This window comes from Bidens hawaiensis, unplaced genomic scaffold, assembly GCF_021521415.1.
Source record: "Bidens hawaiensis isolate Kalapana, Puna unplaced genomic scaffold, B.hawaiensis_p1.1 tig00000055_1, whole genome shotgun sequence".
Taxonomy (NCBI): Eukaryota; Viridiplantae; Streptophyta; class Magnoliopsida; order Asterales; family Asteraceae; genus Bidens; species Bidens hawaiensis.
Window position 1 is genome coordinate 6,798,900 of NW_027491016.1, and position 27,124 is coordinate 6,826,023.

Here is a 27,124-nt window from a genome sequence, read left to right on the forward strand (position 1 = left end):
TATGCAACTTGTTAATTTTTAGAGGGAGGTGGCTGCGTAGGATAGTCAGATAGACCCGTCTGATGCGTAGGATAGTACAGATACGAAGGCTGGTGAAGTGGATGCGCTTGTGGCGTTAATGCGCCCCTCGGTGTATGCACTTGGGTGTGGGAATACCCATAGTAATATGGTGAGGACATGGTTGTAGATGTAGGCCCATAGTATGGATACTGCATTGCTGGATTGTACATTACCTGTTCAACAAACAACTACTTTTAAGGCATGATGTACAATATTTAATGCATCTATATTACAAAAAATACGTATATGGAAAATCATTTAAATATACAGTATATATTGTATACAATTATAATCATTAAAACAATCATTTTCGAGGCATGACGCGAATTTCGTAACATATTCAGAAAATATGTAACGTGTGCATCAAGTTTTTGGCTAAGACGTGTTTTTGCTTGCTAGTTTGTTCAATATATTTGATAGTTTACTTACCATCACTATACCATTTGATAAGTTTGTTGATATTTCGATATTTACTTGTTTTGAGCCGACAAAACGTTTGTAATTATAATAGTAACACTAGCACTAAATTTAAAACATAATTTTTCTAAGTTTTGTGTAGTGAACATTAATAGTTTAGAAAATGTTTGAAATCTTACATAATTGTAGCCATGTTCTTGCGGGTAAGTTGCATACCTGCATAAATAAGATTGATCAGCACTAAATAAATCTAACTATACTATTAAAACAAGATATTATTTTTACATGGCACCATTATAAAGTGTTCATATTTGATTCCACATAGGCAATTCCCTTAAATACATTTTTCACCTAATTAACATTTAATTAATATTCATTAAAATGTATAACAATTCATTAAATGTATAAAATCCTCTATCCATTATTTTTCATTTAATTGTCATTCTAAAATTATATTAAGCTATTCATATAAATTTAGAAAGGCTAATATTTAACCTTTAACAATTCAATATAAAATTCTTCATTAATTTTATTTTATATTCGTTTAAATCAATAACAAAAGTTTGACTATATAAATCAATACAATGGCTAAAATCTTGAAAAATTATTAAATGGTGAAAATCAGGACAAATCTTTTATTTTTTTATATACATGTAATTCAATTTTAATACTTTAAGTATAATTTGATTTAAATAAAAATAAAATAAAAGTCATAAATAAAAATTATTATATGAAATAATTGAATTTACGTATTACATATAATAATTTTTATTTTTATTATAATTTCCACTCGTATGGAATACGGGATTAAACCTAATACAGAAATATGTTAATAAAATAACTTAATTTGGTTTTATAGTCATATAATGTTTTAGTATTCATGTCTAAAGAAGTCAATTAATGAAAGTTGTAAAAGGTTAAAATAATATAATTCTAATTAATAAAGTCTTGTATCATCACTTGTCTAGATTACTTGAAAAAATCTGCTATAAATTATTTTCAAAAATTAAAAATATTAAATCAAGATATTTTTATTGGATAGGTTTAATTAGAAAAGTCTAAGCTTTACATGGTGTCCACTTTGTGTTCAAATGTCATGTATGCATGTTACAATTATTTTACGATAGATTGCAAAAATTATGGCAAATCAATAAACAAGTGAAAATCACAAACCCTATAAAAATCACTAGCAAGTGTGAGCATGGACTGGTTCACTTTTGATTATGAACAAACTTTAGAATTGATTTTTTAACCATTAGATTTTAGTAATTGATCGATTATAAGTTATAAGACAAGGTGTAGTGGAGCAGCAAATTGGGGCGACAAGGGGCAAGAACACCGCCCTCTATGTGACAAAGGGGCGATAAGTTGGGGGTGGGGGTGACATATATTTGTCGCCGGGTGTGTTTATGGAAATGCTGACGTGGCGATCAACCATATGTGACATGTGAGAGGGGCGATTTTTGGGCTACAACGGCGCCCCAATGGGCTACATATCGCTCCCCTGTCCACGTGTCAAAAATTCCCCACATTTTGTAGTCTCTTAAGTCTCAACGACACATAGCCTAAATGATTTCATCAATTCAATTTATTGTAAAAAGTTATTTTGATTACAACATTACATATTATTTATAAACAAAATATCATTATATATCGCTTTTTAATAATTTAATGTCATCAAGTCAATTCATATTTTATACGCGTCTATCCATAACCAAGCATGTGTTATGAATAAAATCATAATTTTGCCATTAGCTTCTCGATTGAGTCGATTATTTTGATGTGACAACTTTATAGAATAGTAACCAAGTTTTAATTTTGTTTCAATTAACTCACTTATATTTTATTATGTCTCAATTAGGTCACTAAACTTTCAATTTTATCTCAATTAAGTCACTCAACATTCAATGTGTCTCAATTAAGTCATTCAACTTTCAATTTTAGCTCAATTAGGTCACTCAACTTTCAATAAATGTTCTAATACTATGTTTTTTACCTTCATATTTTATGTTTATAAATAACTTAAACGTTATTAAAACCAACATTTTTCTACTTTTTATCAATAAATGTATCACTTACGATAATATAGTAGTTGTCCCTCTCGTTTTATAACACAAATTGAAATTTAAGTGACCTAATTGAGACAAACTGAAAGTTGAGTGACTTGATTGAGACAAAACAAACTATGAGTAACTTAATTGGAATAAACTTGAAACTTGATTACTATTCTATAATGTTTTCCCTATTTTGATTCATTGTTTCAACTTTCAAATATTATACTTATGATTACTATGTAATGTGGAGAAACTCACCCATAAGGTTGATACACTACCGAAGGTGGGGCTAGCGGCGCTGCTGATTCCGGGCACGACTGCACGGTCCCCTTGCTTTTTCCTATATTTAATTGAAAATATTTTAAATATTTATACACGACTTGAAAATACAACTTTGTTTGAATATATTTTCTTAATAAAAATATAACCACCTTGAGATGCAATATTACAATTAGCTCTTCTTCCATCTATCACAGGATTTGGATCATTACAAGCTCTCTTTGCAGATTCAGCATCATCATATGTCACCTTTTTCATTAAAAACACAACCTTTATGACTGTTAGTTGCATATTAAATTTTAGTAATCCAAATTAATTATAACTCAATCTTCTTAATTATTGCAATCATATCTACGTAGAAAGAATTCTATATGCCCTAATGACTTGTTAATGACACGTGGTATGTCATGTCATGTCATCAGGGCAGACAGAGTCATTAATCTGTTAGAATGGTTTGTCTTTTTCAGCAACAGTGAGAGTTAATAATTTTAATAAATATGAAGTAATATCTTACGATATGTCATAGTTTGAATTATTAAAATCTAATTTTACTTTAACAAATGACTTAAACCAATTTGCATATTGAACTTACAAACCCATAGCCCTTAGACTTGCCGGTGATCTTGTCGATGATTATTACAGCTTCAAGAATGTGACCAAACTGCTCGAAATACTTTCGCATTTCTCCAACAGGTGTTTCCCACGCAAGCCCTCCAACGAAGACTTTCGTGAGAGTTGTGTCCCCAAAAGGTGACCGATAGTGTTGCCCATACGCCATAATTCAAGTCTTCAATCGAATATCAATATCATATGCAATATCAAATGTTGTTAGTCTAGCTCCCTGAATTAATTAAATGGTGTTTCTGGAAAAGAAAACTAATTAAGATAGTGATGCAAGAAAAGAAATTGTGTTTTGTGAGATATATATATATAGTTTTGAGTATATATATTTTATTGGTCTTTTCGAAGTTAACAGTCTGAAAAGTGCGGTTGGGAAATAAAGAATCGTGATAGTTGCAAACTATAATTTGCTGTATATTATTATTATTATTGAAGAGATTGGGTTTGACAGCTGCAAGACTAAATGAGAGGTGGGTGTGGGGTTTTGGTGTAATGTATACACACACACATGCATATTGGATCCGGGATATAAATAAAAGTTATCGTGCGAACTAATATGAAATGAAGAAGAAAAACATGTGATAGCATTTTTATAATTGCTACGAATATGGTTATTAGGCTGAGGGGTGTGGAGCGCGAGAAAGGGCGCGTGAGGCCATCCGCTCGCGCCCCGGGGCGCGAGCACCACACCACCGAGGCGCGAGAGGGGCGCGAGAGGGGCGCGAGCGCGGATTTCCAGGCGGGCGCAAGGGTGATCGCGGGAGAAGAGAGAGGAAAAGCTGGTGGGCCCACCCAAAAGAGCCGTTGAGCTCGGATTTTTTTTAAAAAAAACCTTTACAAAATCCTATATAATACCCCTAAATCAACCCATTTTAACCATATCAAACACAACTTCAATCTCCAAACTCATATATAATATCCCAAACTCCTTTATAAAACCCAAAATTTTTTTCCTATATATAACCCATTTCATATAAATCAATTACCACAACTTCAAAAAAAAATCCAAAAACAACCCATCGTCCCAATTTTTTTTTTTTAAATAATGTCGTCGTACTCGTCTGATTCCGACTCCTCCGAAGAGGATGATTTGCTTCTTCATGTAGGGGGAGTTTTGACCGCAACCGTGGTCAATCTCTTGCAAAATCAAGCCCATCAACCCCGACTCCCGAGGGTTAGAGCACCACCTCGTGATCGTGATCGATCGGGTGCTAACGATACTTTGATGAGGCATTATTTTAGCCCTCAACCGGTATACGCGGAGTCGGATTTTCGAACTAGTTTTCGAATGAGCAGGCAATTGTTCACGCGTATAGCGAGTGATTTAGAGGCACGGTATCCCTTTTTTCAACAAAGGGAGGATGCTAGGGGTCTTCCCGGTTTTACCCCTCTTCAAAAATGCACGGCTGCTATCCGTCAATTAGCGTACGGCATCTCGTCGGACGCTTTGGATGAGTATTTACAGATGTCGAAAAGGGTTGCACGTGAATCCCTTCATTTTTTCTGCCAAGGTAAAAAACGTTAATTTTACTTTTTATTAAATATTTATTACATTTTGTAATATATATTGTACGTAGGAGTCATATCGACTTACGCTCGGAGATATCTGCGTAAACCTACAACGTATGACATCCAACGCATATATGAGGTGCACGCAGAAAAACATGGTTTTCCTGGGATGCTAGGTAGCATCGATTGTACGCATGTTGGATGGGCTATGTGTCCAACGGCCTGGCGAGGTCAGTTCCACCGTGGTGATCATGAAGGGCCGACCCTCATACTTGAGGCGGCGGTGTCACAGGATCTTTGGTTTTGGCATGCTTTTTTTGGTGTTACTGGGTCAAATAACGACCTTAATGTTATCGATCAGTCACATTTGATCAACGACCTTATCGACGGGGTTGAACCACCTCAATCTTTTGTTGCAAATGGAGAACTCTTCAAGTACGGGTACTATCTGGTCGATGGTATTTACAACGAATGGGCTGTGTTAGTTCAAGCTTTTACAGATCCAATCGCCGACAAACGGAAGTATTTTACGAATAAGCAAGAGTCTGCTAGAAAAGAAAAGATATTGAAAGAGCTTTTGGAGCTATAAAAAAACAATATTATGTTCTGGCGAACCCGATACGTTATTGGACTCGGGAGAGGATAATGGACGTCGTCTACACGTGTCTTATCCTACACAACATGACGTTAGAAGACGAGGGCAAAGCTATATGCCAAAACTACCAAGGTGACATTCCGCCACAACCGTCCACAATAGTGATCAACAAAAACTTCATAACATAGCAAATATCAAGAGCCATGAGATACACGGGGAGCTTCGACATGAGTTGGTTGAACATTTGTGGGCGAGGCGACCAGATGATCTTGTATTAGATTAGTTTTATTATTAAATATTATTGTTTGTTTAACTTTTAGTATGTTTTTTTTATTATGAATTTTCAAAAAAATGTGTGTTTTTTTAAATAATTTCTTGTTTTTTTAATAATACGTTTTTTTAATACATTTATAAAAAAATAAAAAAATAAACCGCTCGCGCCCCCTCTCGCGCCCCTCCACACCAGGGCCAGGGGCGCGAGCACCACAACCAACACCCATCTTATCAAGTTTCTCTCTCTGCCACACGTCACAATATTATTGGCTGGAGCCCCCACTCGCGCCCCCCACACACCCTCAGCCTTACATACAACAAAATATGAATGCAGGAATAATAATTAGTTAATTACGCTACACATCATAAGTATTGTAATTATTACTACTCTAATTCTTCTTGTTATATGGTGATTATTAGTTGAATAGTTTAATTATCATAATAATTATAAAAATGACGTACATCACTCTTTTTCTCTTTAGGCTGAGGGGTGTGGGGAGCGCGAGAGGGGGCGCGAGTGGGGGCGCCAGCCAATAATATTGTGACGTGTGGCAGAGAGAGAAACTTGATCAGATGGGTGTTGGTTGTGGTGCTCGCGCCCCGGGCCATGGTGTGGAGGGGCGCGAGAGGGGGCGCGAGCGGTTTTATATATATATATATATATATAATACCACACCTCCATAATTGCTTGCATCAGTCTCCAAGATCACCGGCGACGCTCGACCCAAGCCATCTCCGGCGACGCTCTAACCATCTCCGACTAATTACTTAAAACATAGAACCGACACCATGCTAATAATCTCCATTCCGCCGTAGCCACCTCCAGACAACCTCTATCCCACTGAAATAGACGGCACAGTGCACCCGATCTTTTCCGACACCATGAAAAAATTTTTCATAAAGAGCCAACGGCTCAATTTATAAGGCCCCAACGGTCATGCACGCATTCCGAAGCCCACTTTACGCCCAGTCCCAGCCGCTACTGGCCTGGCGCCTGCCTCTTTTTCCGCGCTCGCGCCCCTCTCGCGCCCCTCTCGGTGGTGTGGTGCTCGCGCCCCGGGGCGCGAGCGGCTGTCCTCTTGCGCCCTTCCTAGCGCTCCACACCCCTCAGCCTTATTCTGCACGGATGATGTCACGCTAAAACTTATTTATATTTAATCCTAACATTATACACACACGTGTTTAAATTTTAAAGTGAAAAGTTGATTTGTATGGTTATGATTAAAAGTTAATCAAAAATGTACAATGCATATAGTACAAATTTTAATATAATTTTATTTTATTAAATATAATAACATATATTACATATGTTTAAAAAGCAAAATAAAAAAAATTAATTGTTATCCCAACTCAAATAAAATTTCTTTTTATTCCTATATATTATGAGTACACTGTGTAAAACAAAATGATATATGAACGAATTAGTTTGATGTCTTTATACACATAATTATTCATATGTGCATAATTTTTAAAAATATAAACCACCAATCACAAAAATTAAATCTATCAGATTTCTTGTGCATGTTTTCACGAATAGTTAATGTTTGGAGTAAAACTTTCGGTTCCATATCAATATGTTGAAAGCTATAAGAATGACACTAATTATTGTTTTATTTAAATATAAATGGACTGGATTTCATGTGTATTTCAATATATTTGAGATTTGTTTTTTAGAAAGATATGGTATATGTAATTTTTTTGTCTATATATGTTCCCACATACGTTGTATGCAAGTACTATGCATCCGTGCACTTATCGAAACTTCAAAAAATCAAATAAAGAGAACTTAACCTATTTCTAAAAAAAATTACATTTTTTAAAAAAACGGTATCTATAAAATGTTTATATGGCTTGATTACAAATTGTGCTTACAAAGTGATGCACCGATGCATTCAAATAAAACCACTAACATGGTTAAAATACACTAGTTTCGTCTTCGGTGAAGCTTGAACCTTCCACCTCAAAGAAATCAACAAATTAGTCTAAAGCAGCATTTATAAAACTTTTATGACTCTTAATTGGTTATAAATTATGTGCTCCCCATATATGTATGTAATGGTGATGCACTGATATATTCAAATAAAAACCACTTAATATTTGAGAATGATTTTATTATTTTTTTTTCATGGCTAACTGTAACAGTCTTTGGTAGGGCTCGGACCGTTGATGTCAAAGGGAGCAACAACACGCTAGCACCTAGCTCCAATGATTTTTGTTACGTTTGTGTTCATTAATGACAAATCTAAAGAATGTAACCGCGATTACTTAATGAAAGAAAATAGTCAAATACTTCCAAAAAATAAAAATAAGAAAACAAAAACTCGTGTCATAATCGGTTGTTAAAGTTGGTAGTTAAATTATTTTTCAAGTTATTGAGATTACTAATCAAATTAAACAGCTAATTTAGCTCTCATGGACAGATATATTGCTTATTTTACTTTCTTTTTATATTCCTTTTCCCTTCATACAACCGAATGTGTCTTTGATTTGCTTATATTATAAACTAGATTTTATCTTCCGTATTACAGGGGTTGTTTTATATTATTCATTTTAAATATTTATATATGTATATTTAGATTTTAATTTTATTTATTGTAAGAAAGTTAATAATTAATATACTTGAGGTTTGATGATGAATAGTTTCACAAATAAATGATATGTTATAATCCGGTTTAAAAGCTATCTGGGTTTGATGATACCCATTACCCATTTATTTTCTTTATTATAAAATTATTTCTTAATTATAAATAATATCTTTTTTAAAATAAAACAGGATATTAATTTTTAGTATATTCTTATTTTATAGGATTTTCATATCAAATATTTGATGAGATTAATTTTTAATATAATGAGATGTTATAACCCGTTTAAGAGCTATATGAGTTTGGTGAGACATTTACCCGTGAATTCGAGTCAAATGCGTGAGAAGCCTTCATTTACAAATAAAACAATCTGATGGCTTGAGAGAATAGTTGTTTTACATTTTTCGTTTTTTAATATTTACTTTTTGGATTTTAATTTTCTTTATTATAAGAAAGTTAATAATATATTTAGGGTTTGATAATGAAAGTGTTTCATAAAAAAATGATATGTTATAACCCGTTTAAAAGCTATCTGGATTTTGTGACCCATGACCCGCTTATGTTTTTTACTATAAAATTGTTTATTGATTATAAATAATATCTTTTTATTTTTGAAATTGGATATTAAATTTTAGTAATCCCTATTTTATAGGATTTTTCTATCAAATAATTGGTAAGATTAATTTTTAATTTAATAAGATATTATAACCCGTTTAAAAGCTATCTGTTTTGACACCTAATACCCATACCCATGAATTTGGGTTAAATCAATGAGAGGCCTCCATTTAAAAATCAAGTAATCTAATGGCTTCCATAAAAGAGGGAGCGACCACATCCTGACACCTAAGATTTTGGGATTTTCAATTATATATATTATAGATACTTGATTAAATTTAATCAATTATTAAAGTCATTAACGACCTAATCATAAATAAGATTCCCACATGAGTACCTAGTCACAGAGAATTTTTCATCTAACTATTGATACCATCACCCATTGCATCATTATCGACTAGCTTTTGAACCGATGTATTACACGAGATTTGTCAAATAATAAAAATAGATAAATTTTGTTATTTCAATTAATGTGATTCTCAAAATACTTATGAATTAAGGTACTAAATTTGTGTAGTTGGTCAAATCTCAGGGATGAAACGACACTTAACATCAACACTTAACACAATAATGAATGAAATCCAACTGACAAAATGATTTTGACTCATGACCCATGGATAACTAGAATGAATGAGATGAGAGATAAGAAATCAGGAGTAATGTAAGCTTGACACCTAAGCATCAACATTTTCTTTTATTAGTATAGTAAGACAAGATAAGATAAGATTTGCTATCTTGCAAAATTATTTCAGTTTTAACAAAAAGATTTATTTAGATAAAATTTTGATCCATACTAATTTTAATAATATAGAAAATCAGGAAAGTAGCTATTTTTCATATATGATTTATCATATGTCTTGGGTTGGTGATCCAGCGATAGAAACAAAGTTTTTTAAACACTCAAACGTTTTGGGTTCAAGTCTCAGAAAATAAAATAGATTTGTCTTTCAAAAGCAAATATATCTATATAACCATGTCAAATATATTCATGCATATAGCTATTACTGATGTGAAATAATGAACGTGTCCCCAAAGAGTAACCAGAACCATTTAGTCACGTTTTCATGTTCCAATTGAACACTTTCCATTTTTAATTATTCTCAAAGGAAAAGATTATTCTATTTACGAAACATATGCAAATCCAATCACGATCTTATAATAAGACAATAGACCTTTCTTGATCAATCCCTTGCTCCTCATTCTTCGAGAACCAGAAAGATATTTTTCAAGTTTGAATTTGTTCATTTGGAATTCGAGTCCTTCTACTTCAATTTTATTACTTATTTGATTGATTTTGATTTATTTAATATGAATATTTTGCCCTCTTTTTTTATATTATCTCTTAAGTCTCATAGATTTAATTCCTTAGAATTAGACTCATTTTCTCATTGAGTGAAGGGTGTAAAATAAACCAGATTAATTAAAAGCACTATGTGAAATACTCGGTTTTTTCCTCTTCCTCTATCCCAAAGGTGCAGTGTTTGAATCAAACGATAACCTTTTCTTCTGTCTGAATCGATATTATTGTATTCCAATCGATATTACCAGGTCTTAGTCCATTCTTATTTGGTTTGCATATTCATTGACTCCTTGTTGTTCATCTTCTTGACTAGGCTAAGACCAATAAGATGACAGATCTGGTGAAGTTGATAATTTGATTCAAATAATGACATTGTTTCTAATAAATACCTTCAAAATCGAAGGTCTAGGTGCAACACCATATAGTGTAGTGAAGAGGTATGTACCCGCCTCAACACCGAGCAAGGCGGGTCAACCCACAAGATAAAGACATTATGAAGGCACAAAGCCAAAACCTATGCGCATGGCGCATACAAAACACGCTCAGGCATCATATGCCCAGGCACACATATGCTCGCGCATCACATATGCGCGCGACGCATCAGCGCGCGGCGCATATCACATGCTCGTGCATACCACATCTGCCCAGGCACACATATGCTCGCGCATCACATATGCGCGCGGCGCATCAGCGCGCGGCGCATATCACATGCTCGTGCATATCATATCTGCGCGTGAGAATAAAGAGAAGACCTCGCGCATCCTCAGGATTGGCGCATATCACACATGCACATAATCGACCTCGTCCTTATCCAAATCAGGATTAGGGCAACCTTGATTGTGCACGTCAGACAACCTTCTAGAAGGCATCTTTATAAGGAGTAAGAATATGCTGACGTTGACAGCTGCCAAATGAAAGGTCGACAACTCAGCATGACACATGTGCTACCATGTGATTACAACCAACGAGAAAGCGCCAGGTGTCCTAGAGGACACGTGGCGCAGTGCGATTGGAGGAGGCCAACGAGGTTGAGCCCAACCAGTGGAAACCCTAGCACTATAAATACAGCATCAACTCCACTTTGATGGACACATTCATACTCAATCATTGACAGTTACAGGCAGTGATATCACATTCAATCATATTGAATTACATTCACTCACAGTCAGTTACATACAAACACACAGTCACACAATCATAGAGTATTCAGCTATTAAGCAATACTCTTGAGTTTCCCTTACTCACACATTATTATCTTCTCCACCATATACTTATTCTCACGCCGGAGGGTTACCCCAAAGAGGACCCCTCTGTCCCTTTCTGAGGGGTAAGTTAACGGCGTTTGTTCATTTTGTAGGTGGAAGAACACAGATCCAGAAGAACCATCGGTGAAATAGTACAATCGAAACCCGAGGAAAGTAGATCTGCTACCAGCGAGTAGATCCACGTTTCTTCATTGGCGCCATCCACTGTTACATCGGCAATCAGATCTCATCAGATCTACATAAAAAAAATCAATCCCCATGGTTTCTAGCGTTCGTAACGTTGATCAAGCTCTGGAGGATATTGAACGTGAGGGTGTTAACGACGGACAGCAGGTTCTGAGGGTTCCGCGTGATTCTACGCGCACCACCAGCAACCGTCCCTTCGTCACAACCCCTCACGGCCAGACTGAAACTCCTCCAGACGATCTCACGTTACAAAATATGGCCGGCGCGAAAATGAAAGGACCAATGGGTCCAGAAGAAGAAACAAATGATCCGAATGAATGGCTCATAAACGATCAGCGGCGTCTGATGGAAAAGTACAATGAAATGGTCAAACAGAAGAAGCTAGCCGAACAAACACAAAGGCAAGCGTTTGATAAGCAGACTACAAAAAGGCCGCGCGCGCCGGAAGAAGGACATTCTGTTCACACTGCACACACTGAGTTCAGTGATGAAGAAGTGCATAGCATGAGGAAGACGCGGGATACTCATGCAGGAGGCTCACAGCTCCGCGCGCCTGTGAACATGGCGCCTGGAGCCAGAGCCGATCTGGATCTGCACATGCCGTACAGCCCACCAGTCAGAGGGCAAGTGGACGTAACCACACCCTACAGACCAGCCATCTTGGTGAAACACTCAAAGTTCACTGCGCGCATCGCGCAGGCTCCCATCCAGCACAAGACCAAGATGCCAAGTGGTTTGGGTAAGTATGACGGCACGACAGATCCAGACGATTTCTTGCAAGGTTTTTACAACACGGGAAACCTAGAGAGCTGGACGATGCCAACATGGTGTCATATGTTTGCTTGCTGCCTAACGGGCGCGGCGCGGGTATGGTTCGAGAGCTTGCCGAGTGGGCAAATTGATGGGTTCGAGGAACTATTAGAAAAGTTCCAAGCCCACTTCGTACAGCAGCGCAGGCACACACGCGATCCTGATGACATCATGCACTGCGTACGCAGGAATGATGAAACGATTGAAGATTACATCACTCGGTTCAATCAGGAGTCTCTGGCAATCGGAGGTATAACCGAGCAACTCCTGCGCGTGGCCTTTATACAAGGCGCGCGCAGTGATCAATTACGACGAGCTCTCGTAAGCAAAGATGGCATGCCCACCACGTGGGCCAAGTTAATGGAGGCATCGCGAGTTTTCGCGAGAAATGAAAAACAGATTGCCCAAGATAGGGCAAGAGAAAGAGCGCATCAGGCTGAATCACCGCGCAGCAAAGAGAAGAGGGCCAAACAGAACTCAGTATGGTCCAGGTTGCAGCCAACAAGTTTTTCTTCCGCAGAAAAGCAAGCGCAACCAAGCTCACCCCAGCCCCAAAAAGATGCTCGTAATCGCGGGGAGGGTGACAAGAGGGAGGGCGGCAGAGATCCTAGCAGACCTCTGCCAAGAATATGGACACCCCTCACTAAAACACCTTCACAGGTGTTAAGTACTGAGAATGTTCAATTCAAGCCCCCCAAGCAACTACACTACAAGGGACCGCAAAACAGTGGCAAATATTGTGAATTTCACAGGTCCCCGGGCCACAACACCGACGCATGCCATCATTTAAAGGATGCGATCGAGAAGGATGTAAAATCAGGCAGGCTGGCTCACTTGGTGAAAAACCAAAGAATAGAAGATGAGCAACCGGAAGGAGCCTCTGCCAGCAAGAAATACAAAAGAATCTGTGTGGCTGAGGGGGGACGACAAGGGCAGACGTCAAAAAAGAGAAGCGCGCAAATCCACGGAGATTGGCGCGAGCAGCAAGTCATCTTCCCAAGAATCAGGGGAGGCCCTTCAATAAGCAGTCCTCTCGTCATCACCACACACATTGCTCATTACGAAGTGTCAAAGGTCCTGGTGGACACTGGAAGCGAATCTGACATTATGTATGAGCAATGTTTCAGAAAGTTAGACCCGGCAGACCAAGCGCGGCTCGAAATTGTGAACGCACCAATCTGTGGTGTTTCAAATGAAATCATCCATCCCCTAGGCCAGATTCAGTTTGAACTAACTATGGGGGATGATGAGCACAAGCGAGCCGAAGTTGTCAACTTCTTGGTCTTGCCCACCACGTCATGCCACAATATGATCCTGGGTAGGGGAACGATTGCCCAATTTAATGCTGTACCGTCGCCAGCGCACGGCGCATTGGGGTTCCCTACACCAACAGGCGTAACATTTGTTTACCGCGATCATTTATGCGCAGTGACAAGTACGCCGCGGGAAGGGAGAATGAAACTTCCAATGGCGGACAATGCGCCAGAGAAGTGGATTTTAAATCCAAAATTCCCAGAGCAAACGGTCACAATTGGCGCTACCATTTCAGACGAAACGAGATTGAGAATGAAAAGGTTGCTCACAAAATACACGTCGGTTTTCGCGTGGCAACACTCCGATATGACGGGGGTCCCGCGAGACTTGGCGCAACATTCTCTTAACACGTTCAAGTCGGTGGAGCCAATTGCTCAGAAAAAGAGAATCATGGGGGATGAAAAGGCGAAGGCCATGAATGAGCAAGTGGACGACCTGTTACGCTCAAACATCATCCGCCCGATCCGATACCAGACGTGGGTAGCCAATCCTGTGATGGTAAAGAAAAGTAACGGGTCATGGAGGATGTGTATTGACTTCAAGGACCTCAACAAAGCATGTCCGAAAGACTGTTACCCCCTCCCAAACATCGACGCAAAGGTGGACTCCGTGGCGCCATTCAAGCTCAAATGTTTCCTGGATGCCTACAAAGGCTATCACCAGATTCAAATGGCACCACAGGACGAAGACAAGACTGCCTTCAGAACCGACAAGGGTGTTTTTTGTTACACAAAAATGCCCTTTGGTTTAAAGAATGCGGGCGCCACTTATCAGAGACTTATGGATTCGGTTTTCAGTGAACAAATCGGAAGAAATCTAGAAGTCTACGTTGATGATTTGGTGATCAAGAGCAGGGAGGAGAGACAAATGCTCAAAGACATCGAGGAAACTCTTCAGCGCCTAACGGAAGTTAACATGAAGCTCAACCCGAGCAAATGTACTTTCGGCGCGGAAGAGGGGAAATTTCTTGGTGTAATGGTCACTAAGGATGGTTTCAAGGTGAACCCTGAAAAGGTGGAAGCCATCCTTGACATGCCTTCACCATCCACCATGAAAGAGGTTCAGAAGCTGAATGGTAGATTGGTGTCAATCAACAGGTTCCTAGCGAACCACGCCAGCAAATCTACTCCATTCGTTAACACTTTGAGGAACTGCTTGAAGAAGAGCCAATTCAAGTGGACGCCTGAGGCTGAGCAAGCTTTCAGTGAGATAAAAGAATGTCTCATAAAGCTGCCCGCGCTAACAGCTCCACTTCCTGGCGAAACCCTTACATTGTACCTGTCAGCTGGAGACCGCGCCATCGGCGCAGTATTATTGGTGGATCGCAAGGGGATCCAAACGCCAATATACTATGTGAGTCGGGTGCTGACAGACCCTGAGACGCGCTATTCCATCATGAAAAAGTTAGTTTTGTCACTAACACACGCGTTGCGCAAGCTCCATAGATACTTCAATGGTCATCCTATTGAAGTTCTGACTGGTTACAACATCCAGCAAGTCTTGCGACGCCCCGCGCTCTCCGGAAGGCTGACAAAGTGGGCGCTGGAATTAGGTGAACACACGATCACCTATAAGCCCCGTCCAGCAATAAAGGGTCAAGTTTTAGCGGATTTCATCACGGAAATCCCAGAGGGAAAGATTGAAGAAGCTCAGCGCGAGGTAGACCCTCCGCGAGCAAATGATGAAGAAGATGTTTGGAGGCTATTCACTGATGGAGCCTCCAACAGCGAAGGGTCCGGCGCAGGCCTCAAACTGGTGGACCCTGATAATCATGAATATACTTATGCTATTAGATTGGACTTCAAGAGTACCAACAATGAGGCCGAGTATGAAGCCCTGCTGGCTGGTCTGCGCATTGCGCGCAAGTTTGGAGTTAAAAGGCTAGAGGCCCATGTTGATTCTTACTTGGTAGCTGCTCAAGTCAACGGCCTTTATGACGCCAAGGAGAACACAATGCCTCTATATCTAGAGCAGGCAAAAAAGCTCGTTGAGCAGTTTGACTTCTTCAGAATCATACACATCTCGCGCAGCGAAAATAAGTCTGCTGACGCGTTGAGTAAGATGGCTTCAACTAATTTTGATCACTTTGGCAAAGATGTCAGGGTGGAAGTGATGAGCAACCCGTCAGTGCAAACGCAATCTGTCCTTGTAATTCATACAACCCCTTCATCCTGGATAACTCCAATAATGGAATTCCTGAAGGAGGGGAAGTTACCGGACGATCGCGCACAGGCGAGAAAGATAAGACACAAGGCGCAGAACTATGAACTACTTGATGGTACATTATATCGACGCTCTTACCTTGGACCGCTCAAGAAATGCCTGGATGCTGAAGAAGCAAGCTATGTGATTAGGGAGATTCACGAAGGAATCTGCGGAATACACGCTGGCCCGCGCATGGTGGTTGCCAAGGCAATGAGCTCAGGCTACTATTGGCCAGGCATGTACTTGGATGCGCTAAAAGAAATCCAAAAATGCAAGGCATGTCAGAGCTACGCGCCAAACACCATGCGGCCAAAGAACAACTTGATTCCGGTGACCTCTGCATGGCCTTTCCACAAATGGGCCATTGATATTGTGGGGCCCCTGCCGCAAGCACAAGGGCGAGTGAAATTTTTGGTAGTGGCGATAGACTATTTCACAAAATGGGTTGAGGCCAAGCCACTAGCAAAAATTACAGCTGAGGCGATGAAGCAATTTATCTGGAGCCACATCATTTGCCGTTTTGGCCTTCCTATAGAAATTGTGAGCGACAATGGCAAACAATTCACTGACAGGAAGATATCTAGCTGGCTCAAAGAATTGCACATCAACCAAATCTTCACTTCGGTCTACCACCCTCAAGGGAATGGCCAAGTGGAGCGCGCGAATCAAAGTTTGTTAAATGGGCTGAAGAAAAGGTTGGAGGGAGAATCCCATTCTTGGGTCGAAGAGTTACCTAATGTCCTGTGGGCGCACAGGACATTAAGCAAAACTAGCAATGGCGAATCCCCGTTCAGCCTAACCTATGGGACAGAGGCTATGATCCCAGCAGAAATTGGATGCCCATCCCATAGGGTACACATGATGAGCAAGACTGATAACGAGCGCGAAAGAAGATTGGACCTCAACTTGCTTGAAGGACGCAGAGAAGCGGCTATCATCAATAAAGCCAAATACAAGAAAAAGCTGGAAAAATATTATAATCAGCGCGTTAAAGAATGCCACTTCAAGAAAAATGATTTTGTCCTTCGAAACAATGAAGCTAGCCGCGCGATACCCCCAGGAAAAATGTCCCCCAATTGGGAGGGACCTTATCAAATTTCAGAAGATTTGGGGAAAGGCGCGTACACTTTAAAAGATTTGAATGGAAAAAAGATATCGCGCGCGTGGAACGCGGCACAGCTTAGAAAATGCTTCATGTAAAAGTTCAAATATGTAATCAAGGCTTTCAAGCCATCATGAATGATGATTCGCGCTATATTTCAATATTTGTTCTATTACCTTTGCATACATGTTTCACACTTCCTTTATTAATTTGGAGCAATATGACAACACTATATTGACTTCAAAACAAAATAAAACAAAGTAAAACATACATGCGCGAGCCTTAGCTCAAACGCGTTAACGAGTCTTAACTCTAAAACGTCAGGGCCTTAGCCCAAACCTACGAGCCTTAGCTCAAACACGTTAATGAGTCTTAACTCTAAAAACGTCAGGGCCTTAGCCCAAAACAAAGAGCCTTAGCTCAAAACATTCACAAACATCCATCTTACATCCCGCGCAGCCTGATCATAAAAATCCCTAAACACAACTAAGGCAAAGTACATGCCAAATCATAGTTGTTAAGGTCTCAGGTCGAGGTCGCGCGCGGAATCATAGTGGATATCTGAGTAACACATGCTGACATGTAATGGCTAAAACTCATACTTCCATATAAAAAACGCGCGACAACGACGCGCAAAAAAGGAATTGTGAAAAGTCATCGCGCATGTCAGCATAAATAAGATACTGCGAAACCACTTACAAAATAGGACTATGGTTAAGCGAATAATTTCCTTACAACCTTATTCTTATTTTAACGTGCAAGCATATCTTATATCTATACAAGCAAACATGAAGAGATGAATGGAAATGCGCAAGATGTGAAAAAAGGGAAAACAAGTTTCATTCCATAGCATTGAAATTTACAAGTATGATGAGTTACAAATTACAAGTATAAAAAAAAAATATAAAATTTGATGAGGGGCTTCTCAAGTCTCCACGTCGACGTCAGCCGCTTCATCACCCTCATCATCTCCCTCAGCATCTGGCGCGGCCCGCTCCTCATCTCCGAACTGACCATAGTCAAGTTCTTCCTCCTCAATGGAGTCTTCTATCACGACGGTGTCAGGAGCAGATTCTTTCGCCACGCCAGAGCCGCTGGCAGGGGCAACATCCCCCGCGCCACCATCATCGCCACCAGCCCTCTCGCATTCATCGAGCAACTTCTTTAGCGCGCCGAGGTCAGGCTGGTCAGCAAGCGCAGCTATCTGCAAATCATTAGAGAAGTATTGAGTACAAAACACTTGGAAAATTAATCAAGAAAAACTCATTAAGGTCGAGGTACCTGCATAAGGATGGGGATGGGAGTATTCATATACTTCTCCCCCACCGCGGCCATGTCCGCGCAGGCCGCGTCGCTCTTGTAAGGGTACTCGGATGGGTTCTTCTTCAACATGCCATATTCATACCCATCCGTAAACCCTTCAGCTCGACCCACCAAGCGCGCGGCAGCATTGCAGTCCATCACAAGGGCCTGAAACTCGGCGGAATATTTCATCGCCAAAGCGCAACGAGTCATGCCCTGTGACACCAGCCATTGGCGATCCTGCGCGAGGCCAGCAACAGACGTCTCGAGGGCAGGAACCTGGGAGTTTAATAGCTCAACAGTTTCCTTGGTCTTTTTTAGCTCCTCTTTATCAGACGCTGCTGCCGCCAAAATTTTTTCTTTCTCCGCCTGCGCAGCATCAAGTGCTTCCTGGCTGGACGCTGCCGTCGCCAAGGCCTCATCTCTATCGGCCTGCGTGTCCGCCAACTCCTTCTTCAGGCGCGCAACCTCGCTCTCCAGTGATGATTTCTCAGTGATACTCTGGACGATAGCTTGGTCACGCGCCTCCGCCTGTTGTTCCAAGACACGCACTCTCCGCGCGTACTTGGCAACTTCGGCCTCCGCCGCCTGCTGCTTCTCCCGCGCAGCTTGGAGCTCATGCCCGCGCTTAATAAAGGCGGTGTTGGCACTTGCTCGGTTTTCGCTGAGCTCCGCCTGGAGTTTCTCAGCTCGTGCGCGAGCATCAGAAAGGTTCCAGGCGGCCACCTTAGCCTCTCGCTGGGCTTCCACAAGAGCATCGCGTACTTTAATATAATCACGACGAAGCTCCTGGGAGGCAGCAAAGAAAGCCGACCTAGCGAAAATATGGTCATTCAGCAAGTCCGCGCGGGTGCGCTCCTCCTGATACCTCCTTTCAGTAGGAGGCACGGCATGAGCCCAGAAGTCCTCGCATACGCCCATGGATTGGAAGGAACTGTCTTCATTAATGTTCCATCTCGGGCGGTAAACGTGGTCACCTCCCTGCAAAACACAAGAAATGTTCTAAGTCATAAAACATACTTATATGGAGGTACGCGCAGCGAAGCAACAAATTAAAACATACCTGCGGGGATGAAGCAGAAAAGTCAGCGCCAGCCCCACCTGAAGTCTGCGCTGCGAAGTCTTGTGGCATCGCAGGGCTGGCGCGGTCTCCCAAGGAGTCCTCAGCTTGAGCCCCCTCATCCTCCTCATCTTCTTCAATAGGCCTCTTCTCCTGCGACCTGGAGGGCTCCAAACCAGTTTCGCGGGGAGGGCTGCGTGTAGAAGGAGGCGAGGGAGATCTCGGCGTCGCCATTTCGGCGCGCAATACGGCTTCCTGCTCCTTTGTAATCCCAATAAGGGGAGACTCAGCACTAGCAGGAGCAGGAGCAGAACCAGCGGCGCCGGCAACGGCGCCAGGAGTGTCACCAGCAACTTGTACGCCAGCTACAACTCCTATGAACAAATCAACAAGGAAAATTGGTTTATGACTGGATCCAAAAGAAAAAATTCAGAAGACAAATGTGCAAAACATACCTTGGCGCAATTCTGTTCGCGCGGCGAACATCGCCATAAAGTTCATTCTACCCTTTTCAGAGGGTAGAACAGGGGACTTCGAAGCAGCCCAGTCGCAGTCTCAGCACCTTGTGGCGCCTGCGGCTGATCAGCGACCGTCGCCGGTCCTGCAAACATTCAAAGGAGCAAAGGTTTAATAATAATTCAATCAGATGAAGATAAGCAAAGTATACCTGTCGCAGGCGCGGCACTGCTTCTCTCTTCAGCCGCGCGAACGGAGGAGGTGACGCCACCATACCTCAAGTGGACAGGAGGTCTGCCCACTTTCACAGGCAGGGAAGCTAAAGAAACCTTGGTGGTAAACACTTGGGTTTCCTTAGGTCCCTTCGTTTGAGCATGGGGATGAGCGACAGGGGTGTCATCTTTCTTCTGTTTCTTACTGCCCCCTGCGCCAGATTTCCCCTAAGCTTTGCGCTTTAGTAGGGGCGCCTCCTCTTCCTCCTCCTCCTCTTCCGCGAGCTCCAGCTCGTAGTTTTCGAGCGCATCTGCAAATACAAGCAACAGAACTGTTAATAAACTTTGGTATTCTAAAGGAATAAGCATAAGTGCGAAGGCTTACCAGGCGCGTCACTATCGAAGTCAAATTCCAGATCCACTGGGATGAACATGTCATCGAAGCGATCTGGGAAACCAACCTCTCCAGCGCCAAGCGCGACGGAGCCACCCTCCACTTGATCATCATAAGCGGCGTGGATATAATCCTTGGTGACTGCGCAAAAACAAGTCAAGTGATATCAGCAAAAGAATTATGTTCGCGCAGAAAAAGAAATAAAGCAATGAAATAAACTTACACAACCCGTCGACTTGGATAACGGGCTCAAGCGCGCTGTCGGCCCACAGCCTACTCATGCCGACCCCCACCAGCGCCTCCTCGCGAATTTTCTTGGCGGGGGATGGTTCGGCGGTCAGTTTCTTAACCCAGGCGCCGGTTGGGTTCTTAATAACATCCGCATCCGCGGGCGCAGAATCGATCGCGCGCATCGTCATGCGGATGGGGATTACACCAGCCCTGATGTAGAAGAACCTCTCAGACCAGTCATGAAGGCTCTTGAATGATACGGTGCTGCATTTAACCTTCTGACTGCGAGGAATAAAGGAGATCCAAGAATCTTGGATCTTGGGCTTGTAAAAAAATTGAAAGCGCCGAGGGGTGGGCTCCTCGCGCTGTGATTTGCACATGAACTCGAAATGAGTCATGCGCACAAGTCCAAACGGATGGACTTGGGATATATGAATCCCGAAAAAACGTAACACCGCGCCTACAAACCTTGTCATCGGAAGACGAAGGTTGCAGTGGGTGAAAAAATGGGTGTACAGTGAAATATAGCCGGCAGGCGGGTCCGCCGCCGTTTGCCCGGCCCCAGGCAACATGCAGCCAAACAGGGCGGGAAAACCCTGTGACGAGATGAGGCTGTCGAGATCGGCCTGCCTCAACTTGCAGGGGATTTCATTCCACCTTTTCGTGGCCTTGGTCCTCCCTACTTCCTCCAATGTGGTCTCAACAACCCTCTTCCCCTTGCCCTTTTGCTTCAATGTCGACATCACCACAGATTTCACACGGCGTCTTCGAGAGGCAATAGAGGTGATTGAGGGGTTAGAGGAGTCTGAACTATCAGACATACAACTGCAGCAGCAGATAATCGAAGTTTCGAAACGATGAATACACTCAATTCAGAATATGAAAGGCAGAAATTCGAAAATTAGCAACAATGAAGATGAAGATAAAAAATTTTTCCTAAGGGCCTGCTTTTATAGGCCCAGGAGAGAAAAAAAGTGGTAACTGATCGGATTTCACACGCCCCCACTCGCAGGTGCAAGCCAACGAGGGCGCGGCACGTGTCCCTAACACTGTTGAGGGGACATAAAAATGTAACCGACCTGCCACGGAGCAGAGACGCGCCCCCACTCGCAGGTGCAAACCAATGCGAGCGCGACACGTGTTCCAGACAGCTGTGCGAAGGGACATGAAAGGCAACTGTAGCACCTCGAGCACACGAAAGGTCTGACACGTTTACGGCGCACGTCACCACCAACCAACCACGTGTTTGGACCCTTCGTTTCAACCAAATGGATAGAACTTCGCGCAAAGATGGAAACAACCAAGAAAGCGACAACACCACATTAAAAAGACCAAATCAGTAAGTCTAATATCTATCTTACCGCGCTAGCGCGAGATAAGATACACATTAGACTGGGGGGGCTTGAAGAGGTATGTACCCGCCTCAACACCGAGCAAGGCGGGTCAACCCACAAGATAAAGACATTATGAAGGCACAAAGCCAAAACCTATGCGCATGGCGCATACAAAACATGCTCAGGCATCATATGCCCAGGCACACATATGCTCGCGCATCACATATGCGCGCGACGCATCAGCGCGCGGCGCATATCACATGCTCGTGCATACCACATCTGCCCAGGCACACATATGCTCGCGCATCACATATGCGCGCGGCGCATATCACATGCTCGTGCATATCATATCTGCGCGTGAGAATAAAGAGAAGACCTCGCGCATCCTCAGGATTGGCGCATATCACACATGCACATAATCGACCTCGTCCTTATCCAAATCAAGATTAGGGCAACCTTGATTGTGCACGTCAGACAACCTTCTAGAAGGCATCTTTTTAAGGAGTAAGAATATGCTGACGTTGACAGCTGCCAAATGAAAGGTCGACAACTCAGCATGACACATGTGCTACCACGTGATTACAACCAACGAGAAAGCGCCAGGTGTCCTAGAGGACACGTGGCGCAGTGCGATTGGAGGAGGCCAACGAGGTTGAGCCCAACCAGTGGAAACCCTAGCACTATAAATACAGCATCAACTCCACTTTAATGGACACATTCATACTCAATCATTGACAGTTACAGGCAGTGATATCACATTCAATCATATTGAATTACATTCACTCACAGTCAGTTACATACAAACACACAGTCACACAATCATAGAGTATTCAGCTATTAAGCAATACTCTTGAGTTTCCCTTACTCACACATTATTATCTTCTCCACCATATACTTATTCTCACGCCGGAGGGTTACCCCAAAGAGGACCCCTCTGTCCCTTTCTGATGGGTAAGTTAACGGCGTTTGTTCATTTTGTAGGTGGAAGAACACAGATCCAGAAGAACCATCGGTGAAATAGTACAATCGAAACCCGAGGAAAGTAGATCTGCTACCAGCGAGTAGATCCACGTTTCTTCATGTAGGATTACTGGGACCACGAACTATACGTTGAACGATGGGGATTCACGTATCAATATAGTGGCTACTTAGTGATGTATATGCTACCAGAAGGTTCTGGGTTCAAACATAGATCAATGCATATTTTCTCTATTTTTAGTGAATCTTTTTTATATCTGTTTTGGTTAACCAACTAAATTTCTCAACTCAGTACCCAATTTACCATTTATTAATTTCTTATGTTCATGTGTGTTTTTGATGATTAAATACTACAAATGTTATACAATTTCTAATATATGACATAATCTAACCATCTTTTGTTATCATACTACGAGAGGACGGGACATAAATATGGATAGGATGCAAGGCTTCATTTCATGGTGTTGGAAACCTAATTAACCGAGAAGAAGAAGTGTAGAGTTCTAGTGATGCTCTAGCAAAATGACCTATTTATTGATGAATGGGGAATACATAATACATATTATACATTTGACAATTCTAATCTGGTTTGGGTCACTATCTCTTCTCCCTTTATATAGGCAAGGAGAAGGTATATAAATCATGGAGAAAGTCCTTGGTCTTGTGCCTCTTGGTTCTTGTCCAGTAGCCTCTTGCTTTGCTCATCGTTCCTTCCCATCAGTCTTATTCACCTTTGCTTTCTTCATGGGCTACCTTGGAAACCCGATTCCGAGGTAGGCTCTACACACGGCAAAGGTTTTGCCACATAAAATTGATTCATCTTTGACATTTATTTACTTGGATAACTAAAAAAACAAACAAAAAGTTTTAAGGAACTTATGAATAGGTGTTTCCAGTGATTTTGTGGTTTGTGAGTTTCTGAGGATAGGAATAAGGTGCCAGTGCGCGATTAGACAAAGCATGAATAGCATCCATGAGTTTGCCTCCCCCTAAGCGCAAAATAAATCGAATATCGAGCATTTAGAATTGAATAAAATAACAATAAATAATCGTATTCTAGTAAGCGTAATAATAAAATAATAAATCATTCTGGACCACGAGAGCTAAAGCAGGTCCGTGTTGTAAACTTGTAATGGGTCTCACGGGTCAGTGATAAATAATAACTAGTTCCGGGTAAGACTAATCGGGCTACAAAATGCTAACTTTTGTTTGTTTTGATGCAAACTGGGCTTCGATATACTACTGAGCCCAAAACTACAAACTAGGCCAGAAGCCCAATGGTAATAACATTGGCCTAATCAGGGGAACGAGACACCAGACAGACAGACAGTAGCCTAATCAAGCAAAAATATCCAAACAGTATTACCAAACCAGCAAAAACTAAATGATATTTAAAAAAAATCAAATAGTCTTTGTTTGTGTTCATTTTTCATCTGATCGCTATCGACGCGATCTTCTAGTCAACATCTTAAAAAGGCTACTGATTAATAACATGAACAATATATGGTACTTGACGAAGGGCCAACACAAATAAAATGGTTAAAGTTTAGGGGCAATAATTCACTTCGTAAAATAAGTAAATCTTTGAGATAACGAAAATTATTATGTGGCAACATGTTAAACGGCAAAAATGTTAGTTACTGAAATGCCAGAACAGTTATAAGAAATGGAAACAAAACAAGATGTAAAAAGCTCATTATTTCACTCAACTCCACCTAGAAGCATTTTATCGGATTGTCAGCCACGGTTCCCATACAAAGACGCATACAGTAAACGCATTTGGCATCATTAGCCAACTTCAAGATATCATTATTGAGCATATCATATGCTAACAAGTGTGCATTAATTAATTCACTATTAAATCTATGATGATCCCACATTAATTTCAGATTAATTAAATAGGGGGGTTGATGCAAATAGTCAACACTAACACTATGTTTTTCTTTGTTTATGTTTTGATAATTCATTGGCCTTTTAATTTTTAATAGATTTTCTATCCAGAAACTCATGGGTTTGTTTTTGATTGCCCCCATAGAAACTCAATAATCAATAGAGACTTGTCACATAGCCGCATGCCCTGCAATTCTGGTACTAGTCCCACCTCACATTTAACAATCGAGGTTTCATCTTTCCATAGCCAACTAAGACCAAAACATCATGTTGATATTTTTGGCGGGTATTCATTATGAACCATGAATTTTCTTGAGCTCGGCCGATGTAGGATTCGCATAGCGTGTTACAACCCCCCCCCCCAACACACCCGCTACTTTTGGGCTCATCGTCCTCAACGAGGTTGTTCCATGATCCTAATCCCAGTGTGTGGATTTGTCTAAGTTGTTCTCATGGACAACTTTGGTTGCTCATCATCCTTAATGAGATTTGTCCCACTATCCCAAACCACACAAGAATTACTCTTTGATACAGTTTGTAAAATTAACCATAAGTTTTAAATAGGGTGTAATTATTCTTTTAAAAAACCATATATAGCGATTGTTTGTGGCTTTATGTTGTATGACGTAGGATAGGATGTAAACATGCACTCGTCAATGAAACACTTCACATGTCTAAGAGCATCCCTACCCATAAACCAATTCAAACGTCCACCTCATTGCCACATTATATTCTAAATTTTTCATTAAAAAACCTCACTTTTCCTTCACCCACAAACCAATCTAAACCTCTTTAAAATATAATAAATATGTATATATATGTGTGTGTGTGTGTGTGTGTGTATGATTTGTGTGTAGTGGTTGTGGTGGGGCCACTACAAACCCACCTTCCAAATGTTTGAAAATGCAAACCAAACGTAACACAAACGTTTGTCTCCACCCTTAAACCAATTCAAACGCCATGCCATATCAACAAAAACCAATGGATGGAGATGCTCTAATGATAGATTGATAGGAGCTTCATATTATGGTGGGTGCGGTCCTCTTAATGTTACATTTGAAAGAAACATATGGAATGAACATTGTTATTATACATAACATCTAGGATATAACGAGTGTAATACACGGATGGTTAAAAAAATATAACAGAAAAAATTAAATTTAATAATAGACATAATAGCATACCTTATGCGGGAAGATTTCTTTTGAGAACTACTTTGAGTTTTAAGAACTCGAAAGAACTCAACGTAACATTTTTTTTTTGAATTTTTTTTACATTTACGTAAAAAATTACATAATTTTTTACGCACCAACTCGACTTATTACATAGGTGTCACGGACGTTTAAATTAGTGTAATCAGTGTGCATCTTTATTCTCTCTTATACTTTAATTTTTTAATTACATTTAATCTCAACCACATAATCTAATCTATTTAATTACATGTGTGGTCAAGAATTAAGTTCTTAAATTCTTAAAACTCAACAAGATTCTCAAATTATCCCTCCCATACCTTATGCATTCATAAGATATAAATGATGATAAACAAAATATTATAATTCATAAATATATAAAATCTCAATTAATACAACATTTAAAGTTATATTTGTAACTTTGTTAGTAATTATATAAATGGTAATAGTATTAAATTTAAATAGATTATTAGGTGTAAATTATAATTTTGGAAATTGTTGATGTGGAATCCTATATAGATAGCTTAGTTAAATTTCATGTGAAAACTATGTATTACTTTAATATATGTAACACCGTGAAATACCCCATCTAATTTTGGGTTAAAAACGTAAAATTCTGAAAGATAAAGGACTGAAAATGAAAATTCTGGTTTTCATTTATCTTCGCGCGATGCGAAGCTGAACTGGAACTACTTCGCACTACGCGAAGTAGCTGGCACACGATTCAAGAAAGTAAGTTCTTAGCGCGACGCGAAGAGTTATTCCGCGCGACGCGAAACCTGGTTAAGTAATCGGATCCACATGTCCAACTACGTGTCAGCACGTAGCACCTTGTGACAGGCCACGTGTAAAATTGCGGCGCTAAGGCGGTTCGCGCGACGCGAAGAAAG

General features: G+C 40.7%; 1 protein-coding gene across 1 annotated transcript; it reads right to left on the reverse strand.

Moving 5' to 3' along the window:
• Window positions 1–11: 11 nt before the first annotated feature.
• On the reverse strand, window positions 12–3,588 carry LOC143542972 (uncharacterized). The gene is made up of 5 exons (XM_077035441.1): window positions 3,403–3,588; window positions 2,963–3,059; window positions 2,790–2,871; window positions 657–693; window positions 12–233 (listed from the first exon to the last, which is right to left on the reverse strand). Exons 1-5 carry the CDS (start codon window positions 3,586–3,588, stop codon window positions 12–14), a joined length of 624 nt encoding a protein of 207 aa, XP_076891556.1.
• Window positions 3,589–27,124: the final 23,536 nt, after the last annotated feature.